General features: G+C 43.6%; 1 protein-coding gene and 1 non-coding gene across 2 annotated transcripts in view; one reads left to right on the top strand and one right to left on the bottom strand.

Moving 5' to 3' along the window:
• The window catches only part of HADH (hydroxyacyl-CoA dehydrogenase), a 58,924-nt gene extending 46,057 nt beyond the window's left edge, over nt 1–12,867 (bottom strand). The window contains exon 1 of the mRNA XM_028168713.2: nt 12,619–12,867. Within this exon, the coding sequence (XP_028024514.1) occupies nt 12,619–12,750 (132 nt within the window). The 5' untranslated portion in view covers nt 12,751–12,867. The remainder of the gene's footprint in view (nt 1–12,618) is intronic.
• LOC114238997 (small nucleolar RNA SNORA43) lies at nt 1,760–1,893 on the top strand. The gene has a single exon (XR_003624211.1). It is a non-coding gene; the product is annotated as a small nucleolar RNA SNORA43 (small nucleolar RNA).
• Nucleotides 12,868–20,985: the final 8,118 nt, after the last annotated feature.

Here is a 20,985-nt window from a genome sequence, read left to right as displayed (position 1 = left end):
CAGGCATCTAATCTCACACACACATGTAGAAGCCGGCTGTAACACTCTCCAGGTGTGGACACCGGTAGGCACCATCTCTGCGCCCTCCCTGTGCCAGTCTCCAGAGCACCAGCGTCTTCTGGTGGGAAGCTTTTGCCCGTGTCTGGTGCCCCGATTTTTGTGGTTGCTGCTAAGCAGTGCCTCTTGGCCGCCTGCCTCTGGAGGCTAGGTGAGTTTGCATTCCTGGCCCCACAGGACGGTAATAATTGGTGTCACCCAGAAAGGAGCTCATACCCGTCTGGCACCCGGATTTTTGTCCCCTGCTGCCAGGGGACACCTCTACATCGCCTGGCTCTGGCGGTCAGTGGGGTTCATGTTCGTGGTTCCCACAGGACTGTAACCTACAGAGAAAGAGTTCTTAAAGGGCCACCAGGAAAGAGCTTATACACTCATCTGGTGTCCTAATTTCTGTGGCTGCCACTCAGGGAACACTTCCAGATCACCTGGCTCTGGTGGCCAGAGGGGCTTATGCCTAAGGTTCCACAGGACTGTATGTATCTAATTACTTTTTTTTTTTTTTTAATTTTTTTTAAAATTTATTTATTTATTTATTTTTGGCTGTGTTGGGTCCTCGTTTCTGTGCGAGGGCTTTCTCTAGTTCCGGCAAGCGGGGGCCACTCTTCATCGCGGTGCACGGGCCTCTCACTATCGCGGCCTCTCTTGTTGCGGAGCACAGGCTCCAGACGCGCAGGCTCAGTAATTGTGGCTCACGGGCCCAGTTGCTCCGTGGCATGTGGGATCTTCCCAGACCAGGGCTCGAACCCGTGTCCCCTGCATTAGCAGGCAGACTCTCAACCACTGCGCCACCGGGGAAGCCCTCTAATTACTTTTCAAAGCTGATGCCTGAGGGCCTGGCTTCCAGGTGGCCTGAATCTAGATGCGGAGATTCTTCCCTTTGGGACATTAACAGGACTTGGCACATCCTCAACTACTCAGAGCTGTTAAAAACATAACAGGGTACTTGGATAAGCACAGAGGTTTGAGACAACCAGCAGCTGAGGCAGGGATGAACAACAGGGTTCACCTTCTACATGAGGTCACTCCTTCAGGGCTGGGACAGGTGACTGCTTCATCTACCGTTTAGAGTCAAGCAAACTGAAGAAACAGAGGAATAGGTTCCAAATGAAAGAACAAGATAAAACCTCAGGAAAAAAACATAACAAAGCAGAGATAAGTAATGTACCTGATAGAGTTCAAAGTAGTGGTCATAAAGATGTTCACCAAATTGAGTAGGAGAATAGATGAACACAGGGAGAACTTCGACAAAGACATGGAAAATAAAGTACCAAACAGAAGTCACAGAGCTAAAGAATATAATAACTGAACTGAAAAAAAAAAGCTATAGAGGTTAAACAGCAGACTAGATGAAGCAGAAGAAACAATCAGTCAACTAGAAGACAAAGCATAAAACTCAACCAATCAGAGCAGCAAAAAGAAAAAAGAATGAAAAAAAGTGAAGATAGCTTAAGAGACTTATTGTACAACATCAAGTATACTAACATTCACGTTACTGTGTCCTAGAAGGAGAAGAGAGGGAGAAAGGAGCAGAAAACTTATTCGAAGAAATAATGGTAGAAAAATTCCCTAATCTGGGGAAAGGAACAGACATCCAGATCCAGTAAGCCCAAAGAGTTTCAAATAAGAAGAACCCAAGAGACCCACACCAAGACACATTATAATTAAAATGTCGAAAGTGAAAGACAAGGAGAGCTGCCCTGCAGATGCGGGACTTGCAGGCACCACGGGTGCAGCTGCCCTGCTGCACCTGTGACGCTGGGGCAGAGAGGAAGCGGCTACTTCTACGCTCAGTGCTCAGAACAGTGGGCGCTTAGGATGGTTTGTAGCCGGACATCACCAAAAGCTGCGTGAGGAAGCACCTTGTTTCCACGTGCACTTGCAGTGGGAGCTGTGCGCAGGCCCTTGAACACTTTGATATTCTTTTTCTTTATAAAATAAGGCTCGTTGTGAGAATTAAATGAGATATGTGTACAACCACATGGCAAGCTTTGGGCACAATGGGATTGACCAGGAGAGGGTCTCCTTACTGGAAATGATTATTCTGTTGGTCTGTCTGGTGAGGACTTTTTAGGAATCCTTGGGCAAGTGCGACATGCATCCCTGGCTGAGGGCCGCTGAGCTGGTATCAAGGTCCTGTTCAGGGCAGGGTCCTAGGTGGGGACGAGGGGGGCCCAGAGCCACCTGGTCCACAAGCACTCGTGCTCTGAGGACCTTGAGACGTGTCACTCTGGAAGGAAGGCCAGAGGTTCGCTCCTGGCATTTGTCCTGTTGATGAAGCAGAAGTCGGGCCCCTGTGTGGAGCCCCTCGATGGGCCAAATGTAACCCTATAAAATGATCACCCAAACCAGGGGCATCCTGGTCTCCTTGCAGGTGGAGAGTGCATTTTGCTATTTCCCGAAATGTTTAAGTTGGAGGGCTGAACAAAAGCTGTAGGTCAGCGGCTCTCGACTAGGGGCAGTTTGTCCCCCTCCCAGGGCACGTGGCAACGCGCAGGGCAGGAAAGGGGTAGCGGTGCTGCTGGCATCTCGCTGGTGGGGGCCAGGGCTGTGGCTGCATGTCCTGTGGTGCCCAGGACGGCCCCACAGTAAAGCTACAGGGTCCCAAATGCTGACAGGGCCAAGGCTGACAAACCCCGCTACAGAAAATATAGTTTGGGAGGGATTCATGGATTGGATTCCGTTTCTCAGGTCCGTGGGCCCAGCTCGGTCCTGTGCGGCTGGTCAGTGGAACAGACCTGCAGGTGTGGCTCTTGTCACTCTAGGACTGGCTTCAGGACAGATCCTGCTGATGAGCCCAGGGCACCGCCCTCAGTTCTGCAGGAGAGTGCGCCGGAGTGGAGCCGGGGGGGTGTGCCCGACTCAGCACGGTGGCCACGCACATCCAGTCTGCCGGAGAGGGCAGTGGGCAGCCGGAGGAAGTCATGGCCTTGGGAATGTCCTCTGATGAAAAAGAACCTGCGGGCTTATCAAATAACTTTTGTGTGGAACGTTGGTGTGTTGAAAAGCAGTTCTGTGTGCTGTTCCCCCCTAGTGTGAATCAGCAGTTCTGAGGCAGCAGGCGTGATACAGAAGTGTGAGCAGAGACCGTCTGGAATCCCCAGACTCCAGGGAAACTAAAGGTGACAGCCAGCCAGTGAAGAGGACAGGAGTTAGGGGGCCGGTGGCAGTGGCGGCAGCCCAGCAGGTGCCCCTCGTCTCAGTGTCCTAATCCTGGCTCCAGCTGGGTGGTCAGGGGAGCTGCAAGGTCTTCTGGGCGAGCAGAGCCCACAGTCCTGAGCTGTTCTTCGCTGTGTTTGGGTCATCTCCCCCCAACCAAGGGGAGAAATCTAGATGAGGTTTAAGAATTAATGCTTTAAGAATGTGGATCTCATAGTTGAAACCTTGGAACACGTGTTTTCAGCACAAGGTGCTAAAGTGAACGAAGCATTTAACACCTTTTCAAGGAGGGTGTCTCCATGTGGGCAGAACTAGAGAATAAATGGGTGTTGAATAAAAAAAAAAAAAAAAAAGACAAGGAGAAAATATTAAAAGCATCAAGAGAAAAACAACTTGCTACACACAAGGGAACCCCCAGTAAGACCAACAGCAGAAACTCTGTAGGTCAGAAGGGAGTGACACAATACATTCAGAGTGCTGAAAGAAAAAAACTTCCAACCAATAATACTCTACCTGGCAAAGTTACTGCTCAGAGTGAAAGAGTTCATCACTACTAAACCAGCCTTACAAGAAATGTTAAAGGGGCTTTAAGCTGAAAACAAAGGGCGCTAATTAGTAACAAAAACACATATGAAAGAATAAATCTCACTGGAAAGGTAAATATATAGTAAAAGTAGATTAATCATTTATAAAGCTAGCATGAATGTTAAAAGACAAAAGTCGTAAAAATAACTGATTATAATAATTAGTCAAGGGATATACAAGATAAAAAGGTGTAAAATGAGACATCAAAAACATTAAATGGCGGGGAGGGTATTAATGTTGAGCTTTAGAATGGGATCAAACTTAAGTCGTTATTAAATTAAAATAGACTGTACAAGTTGCTGTATGTTAAGTCTCAAGGTAACCACAAAGAAAATTAAAAATCAATGCAGGGAACTGAAGATATTTGAAATATGAATATAAGAATTCATAATCAGAATCTATAAACATTTCCTACAAATCAATTAGGGAAAAAAAGGACAACATGAGAGCTAAACAGGAATGAAATTTAACAGCATATTACACAAGAATATATCTATATGGCCAATAAACACATAAAAAGGGGTTTACCTCACTAGTATTGTAAGCGGGGAAATTCTAATAAAAATACAATGAAATGTCACTACACCCACCAGAATGACTAAACTTTAAAGGAACAACAATATAATCCTATAGAGCAAAGAGAATCTTCATACCCTGAAGGCAGAACTGTAAACTGGTATAACCACTTTAGAAAAACGTTTGGCATTATCCACTGAAGTCGAATATATTCATATCTCATAATCTAGCAAGATTGTAATTGAAATTGAAATTGTAATTTCACCCAAGAGATATGTGCACACATGTATGTCAAAAGACAGGACCATGACTGTTCACAGCAACAGTGCTGTGAGGGTTAATTCCAGCAGGTCTAGAATTAGCCTGAGTTGTTTTGCTAAAGTTCCTGCATCACAATGACCCCTGGTCAAGGCATGAAACCTACTGATTTATAGTGTTGCTTTGTAACCTTAAGTCTAAAGTTTTGGGGTGGTTTGTACCAGCTTATCAGCATTGTTTGTTGATAAGAGTGATATTGATGATTCACACCTGATTTGATTTTTTAAATTACATTATTGAATTTTCTCTTACTTAGAAAAGAACTTCATGTGTCTTGGATGCAAGGAAATCAATCACACTCATTCTTCTCAAATTATTCAGTGATAAATTATCCCCAGCTTTCTGAGGAGATGGTAGTGGAAGAGTGGATCACAAAAATAAAGAGGTCTTTTTCCTTCCTCCCATAGACAGAAAAAAATGTTATTTTTTCAATAACTAAGGAGGACTCTTCCTGGCACTTTAATCTGAGTGCCAATAATCTGAATGAACCCACTGAGAACTCCTGTTTTATGTGACAGTGACCTACACTGTAAGACCTTGAGGACAAGCAGTCTGCAATGGAAAAAAATTTATTTGAAGGCTATGTCCTCAGCTCTATGACTTCTCTAGCCTTGGTGGAGAGTAGGCTTAGCCAGAGAGAAATATTTTTGGACAAGGGTGCTCAGAGCTGTAAAAATAGGTCCAGTGAACAGCACACTTGTCAAAGCCCCTGAGTACTCCAGCCACAGGGCCAAGGAAACGTGCCAGGCAGAAGCTTGCTGGGTTTCTCTATTTTTGCAAACATACCACCAGATTTGAAGCCCCTTCTCTGAAGTATAATTTGAGTGGAGAATTTGTGAGAATTACATCAACTGGTCCAGTGAGATGTTCCATGTGCCCCTATACTACAGGAGGGCTGCACTTCATCAACATTACATTCTCTCCGAGAAACGGCAAAGTTGTATGTACCGTCTGCCAAACGCAAATTCTGACTTCTCGATCCCCAGAGTTAAGTGTTTGGCCCAGAATAAGTACACGGAGTCGCTGCTCCCCAGAGGCTGCTGTGCCTTTGCATCCAGGCCTGCCCTTGGGTTCTCATGATTTGATCCAGGGAGGAAAAAAGTCATAAATCAGTTGCATCTCTCACAGCTGGCAAGTCTGGGTTTATGATTGTCTCTGATTGTGCAATGCTGTGAACTCTGCCATCAACACAAGCTGTCTTCACAAACTTCAACAATCAGAAAAAGGCATTCCGTTGAGGCTTTCGACCACCACCACAGATAGCTGGTTTGTACTTAAAACAGTTAAGTTCATTGGCTGGCCTCTTTTTTTAACTTAGATTTTTATATTTTAAATAGCATTTCTAAAAAGCCAAGGAAATATGCCTCCATTTTTAAGTGAGCCTGTTAAATACACAATTTTTTTTTAAAATTCAGTAAGCATCTGGGTTTGGTAATGTAGAGAAAATAAATTCTCTCCCTGGACCCTCCACTCCCATCTCCCACAAATTCTGGAAAGGAGATGGGATAACTGGACATGTCAGTGGCATCAACCAACTCTTAGTTATATTTAAGAATCTCTGAAAGATGTTGCCAGGATGCACACTTTCTGAGTAGAGGAGAGAGCTGCAATTCCAAACTGCTCTCTCAGAAGATTAATATGGCAATGGTTATTAGGATGAGTGTTTCTTTCCTATTAGATTCTGCTGAAATGAACCAATTAAGATGTTTCCTCAACAATTCAGGTATCAATGCCTGGTCTAGGAATTACAAAGCAAAGAACAGGGGAAACAGCTCTCCTCGGAGGAAAGCCTCAGAGCCTTCTGCAGTATGGTGGACGCTCTGACAGCAACCCTGTCTTTGGAGTGCATGAAGTGGCTAGAAGATCAACAATGGCAATCACAGAGGGAGGAAACTCTTTGGGAAAGCTGGAGAGAACAAATAAGTCTTGCCACGTGAATTTGAGTCTATTATGGGCAGAAAGATAGTAGCAGAGGATGGAGATGACCAGCAGGTGACTCTAACTTTGAATCTAGAGCTGAAGAGAGGTCAAGCTGATAACTGTTGATTCCAGATACCCACAAAAAATCCCCCTGCCCATGGAAGCCATGCTTCTCCACACAAGACAGCAGAGGCCAAAGGTGCAGGTAGAACTGTGGTCATTGCAGCCACAGGGATCTCCAGCAAGCAGAGCAGTAGTTGAGAGACCCGAGTTCCAGCCCCTGCTCTGCCTCTGACCCTTAACCCCAAGTGCCATCTCTGCAGGGATGAATATCATAATGGTCATATGAAATGACAGAGACATTAAAGTACTTGGAACAGAAAAAAATGTCACATCTGTAGAGTGTTTTTTAAGTGCCAGGCTCTGTTGCAAATGCTTTATGACTATGAACTTACTGTTAATACCCAAATACAAGTGAACAAAGCACTAAAATTATCTCTCTCAACAGACCACACAATTAGTCTTAAAATCTTTAGAATTGTTTGAACTCTCCAGAGCTCCCTATCATATCTTCAAAGACAGTTAAGAGAATCTAAAGTAAGAGAAGTCATCACCAGATTAGACCTGATGGATCTACATAAAAGCAGCTAACATTTACTGAACAGTTACCATTGAAAACACTAGTACAGTCTAAGCACTTAGCTCATAGAACTCTCAGAACACTGAGACAAGTATCATTATTCGTAGATAAGGGAAGAAGCAGAGAGGGGTTAAGAGACTTGCCCAAGATTCCCACAGCCAGGAGAGGAAGGGCTGGGATCCAAACTCCAGCAGGCACCTTACAGCCTGCTCACTTCCAAGCATTAGACCACCACTGAGCGGAAACTATCACACAGTCAGCATAACCTAGAGGGAGATATAGAACAGAAAGCAGTAGCATTATCTTCCTGTGGTCCTTGGAGAGCTAGGCAGTGAGGTATGTGCCTAAGGCAGATATGGGGAGAAGAGAGAAGGAGGAGGAAAGGAAATGAGAAACTCAAGAAAGGGGCAGATAACAGTGAGGTGGATCTAGGACACGGCAGAGAAAACCCAAAACCTGACTGAGGTACCACTTCTGCTCTACAATATCCAAACATATTCTACGGCATTCATTTTTCTGCCTGTCAGCCCTACCTCTTCTACAGTATCTCCAGCCACACCCCAAGTCCAAAGACTAACATGCTGACAGAAGCTGATTTTACTGTCCCAGTACATCATGGATATCAGAGAACAGCCCAGTAAAGAAATGAGCAACAACACAGTAAATGAGGGAAGAACTTCATGACAAACACACACCCCATACCCTTGAGGACAAAGTTAACACCTGGGAATACAACTATTCCCTCGGGCTTCCCTGGTGGCTCAGTGGTTGAGAATCTGCCTGCTAAGGCAGGGGACACGGGTTCGAGCCCTGGTCTGGGAAGATCCCACATGCCGCGGAGCACCTAGGCCCGTGAGCCACAACTACTGAGCCTGCGCGTCTGGAGCCTGTGCTCCGCAACAAGAGAGGCCACGACAGTGAGAGGCCCGCCCACTGCGATGAAGAGTGGCCCCCGCTTGCCGCAACTAGAGAAAGCCCTCGCACAGAAACGGAGACCCAACACAGCCAAAAATCAATCAATCAATCAATCAATCAAACAAACAAACAAACAAACAAAAAAACTATTCCCTGCATGGGACTTCCCTTGTGGCGCAGTGGTTAAGAATCCGCCTGCCAATGCAGGGGACACAGGTTCGAGCCTTGGTCCCTGAAGATCCCACATGCTGTGGAGCAACTAAGCCCGTGCACCATAACTACTGAGCCTGAGCTCTAGAGTCCGCGAGCCACAACTACTGAAGCCCAGACGCCTAGAGCCTGTGCTCGTCAACAAGAGAAGCCCCTGCTCACCGCAACTAGAGAAAGCCTGCGTGCCGCAACTAGAGAAAGCCTGCACGCAGCAATGAAGACCCAACACAGCCAAAAATAAAAGAAACAAAACAAAACAAAACAAAAAACAACTATTCCCTCCATAAAGAACTTTGAGTCAAAATGAGAGCTTACAGCCAGGTGACTGTGCCAGCCTCCTGTGCTCCTAAAACTTCTCCTAGGCCACTGCACTGTTTTCAAACAAACGTCAACAGAGGCATACTCACTGTAGCGACAGAAAAGAATAAAGCTGAACAACACAAAGCAACTCTGATCATTCTTCTACTCAGCATCAGAAAGTTCAGAGTTGGGGGCAGGAAAAAGGAGATGGGCAAACAAATGCAGAGGCTGGGGAGAAGACTTCCAATCCACTTGAGTCCTCATCAAGCATCGCAGAGTACTACAAATGTCAGGGAAACGTGTACTTGCAGTTTAGAATACCCCTCCCCTTGTTTTAATAGCCTAAGGAGCTCTCCCCAGAAAAAATGTGCACTTTTTGCTCTTTAAGAGGAACAAAAAAAAAGCTTTGGGTGTGAACTCAGCTCCAACCTCCTTCAAGATGCAAACTCTCACTTCCTCAAAGAAGTGTAGTGCACTAAAAGGAAGGTTGTACCAGAGAGGCAAGAAATCCAGCCCCTAAAATGCCATTCCCAGAAAGCCCACTGGTTTCTCACTAGTAAATTAACAAAAGCTATAAGCTCTCTGGGCTCCTCATATGAAAAAAAGGCTATGCAAGAAGCAAAGCTTTGACTCATTCTATAAATTGAAGACATGCACAGCTAATAACTTTCTTCTTTTTTTCCCTTTACAAAGCAAAAAGCAACCTGTCCCCCACTCAAGGGTCAATTACTGCTGGAAGCTTCTTTGCTAGCCTAAGTATCCAGCTGAAGATAAACTGGCAACCAGACCCAAGTCAGAATAATGGGCAAACACACAAAACAAGTTAACCTTACTTAAATATTAACCCACAGTTTTTGTTTTTTTTGTTTTTAATTTAAAACAAGCAAAAGTAATGACAGGCGAAGTAGATACTCTTAGAGAATACAAATATACAAATGGCCTGTGCTCTGATCAACTATGTACAATTAAACACAGACCTCACTCGTCTTAAATTGCTTAATTGCTTGAGAAATGTGTCAGGCTCCCACAAAATCTACTCAGTTGTTTTTTTTTTTATCCTACTCAGCATGAACTGGAACATATGGCAAAAATGATAAATTTTTAAAAAAAAATTAAAAATGTAAACAGAACTACACCTTGATTAAAATTAAAACTACTTCATGGGACTTCCCTGGTGGTGCAGTGGTTAAGAATCTGCCTTCCAACGCAGGGGACGCGGGTCTGATCCCTGGTCAGGGAACTAGATCCCACATGCATGCCACAACTAAGGAGCCCGTGAGCTGCAACTAAGGAACCTGCTGGCTGCAACTAAGGAGCACATGTACCACAACTAAGGAGCCCACGAGCCACAACTAAGGAGCCCGCCTGCCACAACTAAGACCTGGTGCCACCAAAAATTAATTTTTTTTAATTAAAAAAAAAAACCACCTCAGAAAGAGTTCTGGAGAGTGAAGCTACATGTGAATTAGTAGCATAAACTCAGATGTTAGTTTGTGCTTGTGTTTTTAAGGCTTTACTGAGGAGGATAAAAAGTGCCTTTCCTCTTTTCAGAGGTCCCTGAACAAACTGCAGTCAACAACTGGCATTTGCCTTCAAGACTAAGCAAGACGGAACAGAATCACAACCAGTGCTCTCCATCTTAACATTACAGGCCTACCACAGCAGCAAGGATCAGAGATGGGCGTGGCACGAGGGGACAATGACAAAAGGACAAGGGTAACACCATGATGGTCATAACCCTGAAGGCAGCTAACATTCTGTGAGCTCTTACTAGATGCCACTGTGCTAAGTGCTTGACGTGTGCTACTTCATCCAATCCTCTCCATACTCCTAGGAGGCTAGTCCTACCTCAGAGATTAGTAAAGCAAGGCACAGAAGTAACTTTTCCATGTTAGCACAGAGCCAGCATAGACCATCCCAATTCCCCACAGTGAACTGGATCCAATCTACAGTCAAACCACACCAGCTAATAGCTGTGGCACTAAATAAGCAAAACAGATTTACCCTGTGACAAAAGCTGTACGTCAAGGAGCATGAAGAATGAGGCAATACTGCCTCAAACAGCATGCTGCAGGACAGAGTGCAAAAATGGATCAGCTAAACGGCTGAAACCAACCAACTGGCTGAAAGTGGCACACAGAGATATAATGCAGGAAAGTGCGGTTCCCCTCCACAGGATTAAAGCTATCACCTACAGTGACTGAAGCTCTTTTAAACCTTGTTACGTAAGGACAGAACTACTGTTCCCTAGGATTGTCCACTATTTAAATCTTTGGTCCTTATCAAATTGTCATTCTTGAATGACAATTCCATTATATTTCCAATGTGTGGGATAAATAGCTTTCTTTTTTACCCCTTAGGTTTCAAAAGGCACGCCGCCCTGGTCCAACTCCTCAAGGATTTGATCCACAATCTGAATTCCCATCATTGCCAATCTCCTCCCTCCTTTCTCAGATGAAAGCTCCAACACCATGCCCATAATTTTAGGTGTTACGTATGTGACTTTTTGTGCAACATAACACTTTTTTGGCCAGTAGTGGATACAGTACTCCAAGAACTGAGCAACCTGAATTTGTACAAAAGCTGAAGTGATGCTTTCTACTTAGTTTCTGATCCTCTTCCACTGATGTCTTCAAGGGACCATCAACAATAGTTTCTGGACCCATTTCCTATATTGTTATTGGGGGCTTAAGGCCCTAATATCTTGTCGCTAAGATGTTGTTTAGATGTTTTTAAACAAATACATTATTTTATACCCTGCCCACAACAAATCTCATTCTCACAGCATAGGGAGATTTGGGTGGAGCAGGGAGATACAAATGCACTCAACCTAAACTTTAAGTATCACATAGTAGAATAAACTTTCATGTTAAAGGGACTTACTCCTCCCATCTCACGCATAATAAAGATTATGGGGACACCATAACCCAGCAGCCAGGGCATGTACACAATAAAAAGGGCAATATATGTCCAAAAACATGATCTGAGAAGAAATGGGAGTCAGAAGGATAAAACATCAATGAAATACAGATTTTAGAAGAAAATGCAATCAAATTAATATGTTGCAAAAAAAAAAAACTTGCAGTCTGGGAAGTTTTAAGATATATAATAAAGAAAAGATTTTTCTACAAAGCAAGCATAGAAGCATGGACTTGCCCGGAAACAGACACCACAAAAATTAAATTCCTTCATGATCATAGCCACTGAACTTGAGTTCTCCCCTAAGAAAACTTAGATAAATGCCTCCCCCGTCCAACAGTACAAGTAACAAAGGGCTGACATGCTGAGAATATAATCAGCTAGGCTATGAAAATCACGGTTCCCCAATACGAGCTGGAATGTAACCGCTAAAACTCAATCAGTAAAAACACAAGGATCACAGGACCTAGGTAATAGCTGCACAACTGACCCTGAATCACAGCTTAGTTGGAACCGGGCGGAGTCCTGAAGATGCACACTGAGATTAGCGACTCCTTCAGAGCCCTCAACCGCTCTGCCTCCCCCTCCTACTCTACCCAGCGCCAGAGGGCACTAGGTCAAAGACTTCTGGCGCAGCGCTAGCGTGGAGTCCCAGGGCCTCACAAGCGCCGATTAGGTAACGTTACCAAATGCTACAAAAGTGCTGACTACTATTATTCTTTGTAACTCCGCAAGCAAACACTGGGAGAGGAGAGAAGACCATTTAGAGAGCAGAAAACTGCTCTGACAACGACTGCAGAATTATAAAAAATACAATTAAAACTGATCGCAGTGCGCGTCTCTGGAAGCCAACCCCCGGAAACTGAGGCTCGGCCCAAGAACACTAGATCTTCGGGGGACTGCAGACTAACAGGCCCAGACATTTCAACTACACGGGGGAGGGTCGGGGTGGAAATTCCCCGGGGCTCGCGTGAACGCTGGCCTCCGGGCCGGACAACCCCCGCCGGGTCGCGGCCCGCCAGCGCTCTCCTGTCAGGGCGGGCAGCAAAGCGAGCGGGGAGCGCTGCCCGAGGACTGCCCACCTGGGCGATGCCGGCGCCCATCAGCCCGCCGCCGATGACCGTCACGTGCTTGACGAGGATTTTCTTCGCTGAGGCCGCGGCGGTGGACGAGGAGGACATGGAACGCACGAACTGTCTGGTTACGAAAGCCATGGTGCAGACGGCGAAGGCGGCGACAGCGACGAGACCTGGCAGAGAAGACACCCGCACGCGACACAGACAGAGCAGCGAGCAGACGTCTGGGGGCGGAAACCCAGAAGCCCCGCCGCCCGCGCGCCCTTGGCGACGCCGTGACGTCTTCGACGGCGGGGCGGAGCCTCGAGGCCCGCTTTCCCCATTGGCGGAGGCCTCAGGGACAGCGTTCGAACGTCCGAACGCGGCGTCCAAGCCCACGTGGACTGGGGCGGGCCGCAGCCCTCTGCAGAGCCGGTAGATCTAGGTCGTCGCCGCAGCCGGTCGTGTGCGGATGAGCGGTTAGCGCTCCGGTACCGGACCCAGTGCAAGCCTTTCCTCGCAAAAGCCACGGGCCCCTTGTAAGGGGAAGTCCGTGGTGTTGCCTTGTTAACTCCTCGCTTTTGATCCTTGTGCATAACTCGGCGCCGAATAAACACGTGTTATTTGGCTGTGGCGATGAGGGAGCCCAAAATGAGCACCTTGCGTTCGTGTCACCAAAAACCAAGTCTAGGGATTATTTTAACCCGGTGCATATTGTTCCTGCTAAAAACGGAAGGAAACAAACTGCTCACACCCAAAGCAAATGTCTATAGTGACCCGTGGGTTCTAATGCAAAAATCAGGCCCACTAAGGGAAACAGAGTTTTAACCTTTAATTGCCCATTTCGACTTTACGTGTTTATTAATGCAGGGAACGTGTGGACAATTTAAAGTCAAAGAGGAACCTTTGTGGAGTAACCGGTAATAATAGAAAGGCCAATCTTCTCCCTCGTGTAAATAATTTCTAGTTACTTACTTAGTACCTTGGTAATATAGAATTTTTATTTATTTATTTATTTTAAAATATGTAATAAGGACCCACAGACTCACCATCCAAAGCCCGCCTCCTATTGCAAGTAACTTACATAGTGAATCCCGTGTTCACCGTTACTTTGCTTAGATCTCATTTTTGTTTCTAATTCTGTAAAAGTGTGGGAGAAGTGCTGGTGTTGAGCACTCTTTAAGGCTTGGGACGTTTCTAAGGAGATCGTTACTGGCTGAAGACACTGTCACATCCAAATAATTAAAGTCCATTAAGTGCTAGAATGTAGCAAATGCAAAAACCAATAGGACTAGAATTGGAATAGGAAGATTACACGGAGAACCTAGTAACTTGAACAAATGAGTTAATTTATGAAGAAAAGAGGCTTCTAGGCACAGGAAGCAGCACATGCAAGGTAGGAACGTAAAAAAATACTGCCACAGGAAAAGGGTGAGGAATTAGGTATTGTTAGAGGTGAAGCTAGGATAGTAGATTAGGAAGATGCACAGATGATTCTTTCCGTGGATTTTAACTTTTCATTTTCATTTAAAAGTTGTGTTTAATGCAAGGCCAAACGTATTCTGATTATAGTGTCATCACAATATGTATTTTTTTAATGTGTGTAATGTAAAACATAACACCTGAGTATTTCGTATGTTTTCAGATCTCTGATTTGTTTTCCTCAGAAAAGAAAGAATAACCACTGCAGTATTTTTTAGCAGTTCTCAGATCTGCGGCCATCTGTATTATGTAAAGGTGTGATGTGAAGAAAGGAGCACAGGAGTGAGAGTCAGGAGTCCTGTCTCAGTCACTGGTGTGCAGTATGATGGTCTGCAGACAACCTCCCTGGGCTCCAGGGTCCTTGTCTTTCAAAAGAAAGGGCTGGGAAGGGTAAGCTGGGACGAAGTGAGAGAGTGGCATGGACATATATACACTACCAAATGTAAAACAGATAGCTAGTGGGAAGCAGCCGCATAACACAGGGAGATAGCTCCGTGTTTTGTGTCCACCTAGAGGGGTGGGGATAGGGAGGGTGGGAGGGAGACACAAGAGGGAGGAGATATGGGGATGTATGTATACATATAGCTGATTCACTGTTATACAGCAGAAACTAACACACCATTGTAAAGCACTTATACTCCAATAAAGATGTTAAAAAAAAAAAAAAGAAAGGGCTGGACAGGTACCTTTCCAGCTGTTTCGTACTGAGAGTCTAACCTTCATTTACACTCTTCTGAACCAGGAAGGCCACCCTGGCCTCTATTCCTGCCCAGTCCTGATCAGATGACAGTTACAATAAAATCATTCTTCTTTTGCCAGAACTGTAAGTCTTTTCCCAAGTATGGCCTTGAACTTTCAGGAACCCAGTAACAATTTCTGTGGTCCCCGACTTGCACCTTCACCCTGTTCTTGGGAAGGTGCTTTGTTTCTCTCTGCAGAAGGAGTGGTGCACTGGGAAGCATGACACTGGTCACTGACCAACTCAAAAACAGCAAAGGAAACCCTTTTTTACAGGTAAGGAAACTGAGACCCAGAGAAGTTCAGAAACTTAGCCAAGGTCACACAGCTAATGAATAGCATAGGCAGAATTCAAACTCAGGACAGTGTTTTCAGGGCTCATGTTCTTGGCCACTATGCTGTTTTGCTTCTCTTCATAGCAACCCTAAGGTTACCACTGCTATCTTCCTCTAAAGGTGAAGAAACTGAGGCTCTGAGCGATTGAGTCATTTATTAAATGTAACTCACCCAATAACTGACCAAGCTCAGATTTGAATCCATTCTGACCTCAAGGCTCCCATTCCTTTCATAATTTCATACTCTTTAGAAAGTGCTGCTGTTGCTAGAGGGAAAAAAAAAAATTGGGGAGTGGTCTCCAGTAAACATACATGTCTAGATTTGGAGCTTTAACTGTCCTACTAAGGTTATCATTAAGGTTAAGCAGATAAATGTATTTAGACATTCCTACCAATAAGCCCCAGAACTGTAAGTTTCACACAGTGAGTCCCAATATTTACACCTGAAGACTTTGTGGACTCATGCTTCTCAAACACAAACATCCATTTATAATTGTCTACTGATCACCTCTATTTGGAAATCCCTCAGCTACTTCAAATGTAACTTATCAAAATCTGAACCTATTATTTCTCACTTCCCACAATACCTTTCACCTCCTCTCGCATTGTCAGTTCACGATGACACACAACCAAGGGCGTTTTCCTTCCCCCTCACCACCATATCCCCATTCAGTTGGTCAGATGTCATTGATTCCACCTTAGGAGCATACAGGCTTCCTCCCTCATTTCCCCCTCTTATCTCTATCCCTATTTATCGGCATTTTATCCAAGCCCTTGTCTCCTGTGTAGAGACTGGGCCCATTCCTGAAGTGCCTTACTGTAACTAATGTCTCTTTGACCCAGTTCATACTTCACATTCTTCTCAGACTGATTTCTCAAGTTATAAACTGGGTCACTGCACTCTCCTTTTAAAAATTTTATTCACAGGATAAAGACCAAACTTCTAAGTCCTGGTGCCAACTTTAAACTCACCTATTTCCTTCTACTCCTTCTCAAGTACCTTAAATCCTAGCCACAAAGAACCAAGTTGATTTCTTAACTTATAAATTAGAAATTATCTTTTATAAAGATCCTAGGGCTTCCCTGGTGGCGCAGTGGTTAAGAATCTGCCTGCCAATGCAGGGGACACGGGTTCGAGCCCTGGTCTGGGAAGATCCCACATGCCGTGGAGTGACTAGGCCCGTGAGCCACAACTACTGAGCCTGCGCTCTAGAGCCTGTGCTCCGCAACAAGAGAGGCCGCGATAGTGAGAGGCCCGCGCACCACGAATGAAGAGTGGCCCCTGCTCGCCGCAACTGGAGAAAGCCCTCGCACAGAAACGAAGACCCAACACAGCAAAAAATATATATAAATAAATTAATTAATTAAAAAAAAAGATCCTAGTATTTATAAATTAGTTGAAGGCTAAAATATATTTTGACTAACTGTAATTCTCAGACATTTTCAGAGCCAGGTATTTATCTATTTATTATTTTTTTATTGAAGTATAGTTGATTTACAGTGTTGTGTTAATTACTGCTATACAGCGAAGTGATTCAGTTATACATATATATATATATACACATTTTTTTTTAATATTCTTTTCCATGATGGTTTATCATAGGATACTGAATATAGCTCCTGTGCTATACAGTAGGACCTTGTTGTTTATGCATTCCGTATATAATAGCTCACATCTGCTCACCCCAACCTCCCACTCCATCCCTCCCCCAACCCCCTTCCCCTTGGCAACCACCAGTCTGTTCTCTATGTACGTGAATCTGTTTTGTAGATAGGTTCATTTGTGCCATATTTCAGATTCCACATATAAGTGATATCATATGGGATTTGTCTTTCTCTTTTCTGACTTACTTCACTTAGTATGATCATCTCTAGTTGCATCCATGTTGCTGCATGACATTATTTCGTTCTTTTTATGGCTGAGTAGTATTCCACTGTATATATGTACCACATCTTCTTTATCCATTCATCTGTCGATGGACATTTAGGTTGTCTCCATGTCTTACAGAGCCAGGTATTTAAAGAAAGCTGATAGTGACTCCTTGTGTTAGTTTTCAAAGTAAAATCATTGATTTTGGAAATAGCAAGTTCTTCATTGCTCTATGTGAGCAAGAAACATCACTCTAGATGCTGGAAAAATCAGGGGTGACTAGAATGTAGTCTTTGCCCTTCAAGGGCTCATAATGTAGTAGGAGAAATAAATATGGAACAAAATGTTGTGCTTTCCAGAATGGAATGCAAGGGGCTGTGGGAGGTGGTTAGTGAGGGGGGCAGGGGGAAGCAAGGGTAAGACTAGCATTTAATGAATGCTTAATTTGCCATGCTCTGTGCTAAGCATGTAATATGTAACTTCTCATCCACTCCCATCAGTCTGATGTCACTATTTTTATTCTTTTTGCATATGGGAAAACTGGAAGCTTAGAGAGGAAAATAACTTGCCTGAGGTGTGATAGGCGGGAAGAAGAGAGGCAGGTCTTGAGCCCCAGTTTACCTGAGTGCAAAGTTGTTGCTCATAACCAGTGTCCTAACATACTTCATCATGATGGATATATTACAGCAGAGAAGTGAGGATGATTAGAAGGTTTTCGGGCAGAGAAAATGTTTTGAGGACATTCCAGACAGAGAGAAAAATATATATGTAGTCTGTGGAGGAACCGAGAATAGAGAGTGGTCTGGAAATACATTAACATAGGATAACAAGAGCACAGGGTACTTTTGGGTGAATGAAGATGAGACTGCAAAGGTAGGCAGGGGCCAGATGAGGGTGGACCTTTTTATGAGAATCATGATCTCAATCATATTTAATTTTTTTCAATTTATTTAGAATTGCACATATAGAAAAATTATAAAAATAGTACAAAGGAACCCATATTATCTCTTACCTATATTTACCTATTGCTAACATTTTATCACATTTGCTTTATCTTATCAATTGTCTAGATCTATTTATCTATAATAGATAGGACAGATATTATATACATTATGAATAATCTCAACCATCTGAGAGTAAGTTACACACATCACGGTCCTTTATAATATTTCGATGCATATTTCCTAGGAATAGGGTGATTCTCTGACATAACGATAGTAATCAACTTTAATAAATTTAACATTGATACAACATTTCTATCCAACTGATCGCCTGTATTCCAATTTAGTTAATTGACCTAATAATGTCCTTTATAGTTTTTTTTTTTTCCTTCTAGTACTAAATCCAGTCTAGAGTCGGGTATGGCATTCAGTTGCCATCTCTCTCTGTCTCTCTCTCTCCCTTTTTAAAATAACAGCTTTACTGAGGTTTTAGTTAATTTGTTTTTATTTTTATCTTTAGGCACCGGCTTTTTCATGAACATTAGTTTGTGTACAAGGAAACCATATAAAGGACTTAAATATCCTTAGAAGATATCTTTCAAAACTACAATAATTGACAATTCACTACATGCCTTTGCATACCAGATGGGAAGAGGGTTGCTAAACAAGCTCAGATTGAAAAAAAAAAATACAATGAGGACAAATGCTGCCAAGCAGAGTACGATGGGAGAAAAGAGTTTTCACTGGTGGAATTTCCCTCTTTAGTGTCATGTTTTAGAATTAGAAATGCCAAATTGGTAGATTCCTTGTGGAAAATTTTCTTTTAAATGAGGCACAACCTAAAGAAAGAAAACTCTGAGTTGTAAACCTGACTAAGAAGGAACTATAAGATATAGGTCATTTAGTAGCATTCTTATCAGTTGTTCCATTAGTAATTTAATTGTAAACATGTTTGAGAAAAATAGCTTAACCATGTTCTTCTGGTCTGTTTGATTTGACATTCTGAAATATTTTCTTAGGCTATTTTGTCAATATATTTGTACCCCTTGTCAATATTTCTTTGAAATGTAACTACAACTAGAGATTAGCCATCCTTGCAAGTCATATTCTACAGTATGAATACGTTCATGTGATATGTCTAATATTTGCTTCACCATAAATCAGTGCAGAATGGGGCTAGTGGGAAGTAGGATAACGTAGATGAAACAAGATTTGCCCATAACTTCTGTATGTGTTTCAAAATGTCCGTAACTTTTTTATGCTTAGAAAATATCAAATGTTTCAGAGACACATACAGATGTATTATTTTTACTTTTTAGACCTTTTGGGATTAACTTGGATTAATTTGGGAAATTCATCCTTTTGGGATTAACTTGGAAAAAGAAGTTAACTGGAGAAAAGATGTTACTTTAGTTTTCTAAGTAATTAACCAACTGTCCTAGCACTTTTTAAAATATATTATTCCTGTTCTTTCATAATGTGATGCCACTTTTATACACTAGAGGATATGCTATTTTGTTTCACTGATTCGTCTGAATATCCCAGTGTTACTACAAAACTGTTTAGTGATACATTACTTTAAAAGATAGTATCCACAATTTTCGACAAGAGTACCAAGACCATTCAATGGGAAAAAGACAGTCTTTTCAACAAATAGTGTTGGGAAAATTGTTATCCACATGCACAGAAGTACAGTTAGACCCTTACCTTACACCATATACAAAAATTAATTCAAAATGGATCAGAGACCTACACATAAAAGCTAAGACTATAAAACTCTTAGAAGAGAACAGGGAAAAAGCTTCATGACATTGGATTTGGCAATGATTTCTTGGATATGACAACAAAGACACAGGCAACAAAAGACAAAATAAAACAAATTGGACTTCATCAAAATTGAAAACTTGTGCAACAAAGGGCACCTCTGGCCAGAGGTGGAAGAAATGGTGGAAACTGAGGATTTAAATAAACAGGGTAACTGTAGATAGTGAGGAGGGCTCTGAAGGAAATAAGCTGGGTGATGAATCAGGGCATATTTTAGTCCATTTAGGCTGTTATAACAAAAATACCATAGACTGAGTATCTTACAAATAACAGAAGTTTACTTCTCACAGGTCTGGAGACTAGAAGTCCAAAATCAAGGCATCCGCAGATTCAGTGTCTGGTGAGAGCCTGCTTCCTGGTTCATGGATGGCTGTCTTTGCACTGCATTCTCATATGGCAGAAGGGGACAGGGAGCTCTCTGGGCTCTTATAAGGATCCTAATCCCATGCATGAGGGCTCCACTCTCATGACACAATCACTTCCCAAAGGTCCCACCTCCAAATACTATCACACTGGGATCAGGTTTCAATTAATGAATTCTTGGGGCACATACACTTTCAGTCTACAGCAGGGTGTTCTCAGGCAAGGCCACTTTAGATAGGGCTTTAGCGGAAGCCGTCCCTCAGGAGGTGACCTCTGCACTGCGACCTGCAGGAGGAAGACTGGTCGTGGAAAAAGCCGGCGCTGGATTCATCTATAGGAAAAATCCATAGGTTCGGGTATTTTAAAAAACCCTTCTTCCTGGGGCTTCCCTGGTGGCGCAGTGGTTGAGAATCTGCCTGCCAATGCAGGGGACACGGGTTCGAGCCCTGGTCTGGGAAGATCCCACATGCCGCGGAGCAACTGGGCCCGTGAGCCACAATTACTGAGCCTGCGCGTCTGGAGCCTGTGCTCTGCAACAAGAGAGGCCGCGATAGTGAGAGGCCCGCGCACCGCGATGAAGAGTGGCCCCCACTTGCCGCGACTAGAGAAAGCCCTCGCACAGAAACGAAGACCCAACACAGCCATAAATAAAATAAAATAATAATTAAAAAAAAAAAAAAAAAAAAAACCCTTCTTCCTGAGCTAAGGAGTGTAATAGAGACAAGCACTCGATATTTCGCCACAGTGGGCTTACGTAGATTCATCCCTCTCTCAGATAATGCTGGACTTTGACATGGGAAATAAGAAGCTTGGGCTGTGCTACAGTCCTGAGAGTAACTGT

The sequence above is a fragment of the Balaenoptera acutorostrata genome, chromosome 5 (assembly GCF_949987535.1).
Source record: "Balaenoptera acutorostrata chromosome 5, mBalAcu1.1, whole genome shotgun sequence".
NCBI classification, from domain to species: domain Eukaryota; kingdom Metazoa; phylum Chordata; class Mammalia; order Artiodactyla; family Balaenopteridae; genus Balaenoptera; species Balaenoptera acutorostrata.
Note: the sequence above shows the minus strand (reverse complement) of the source record. Positions and strands in the feature narration are given on the sequence as shown.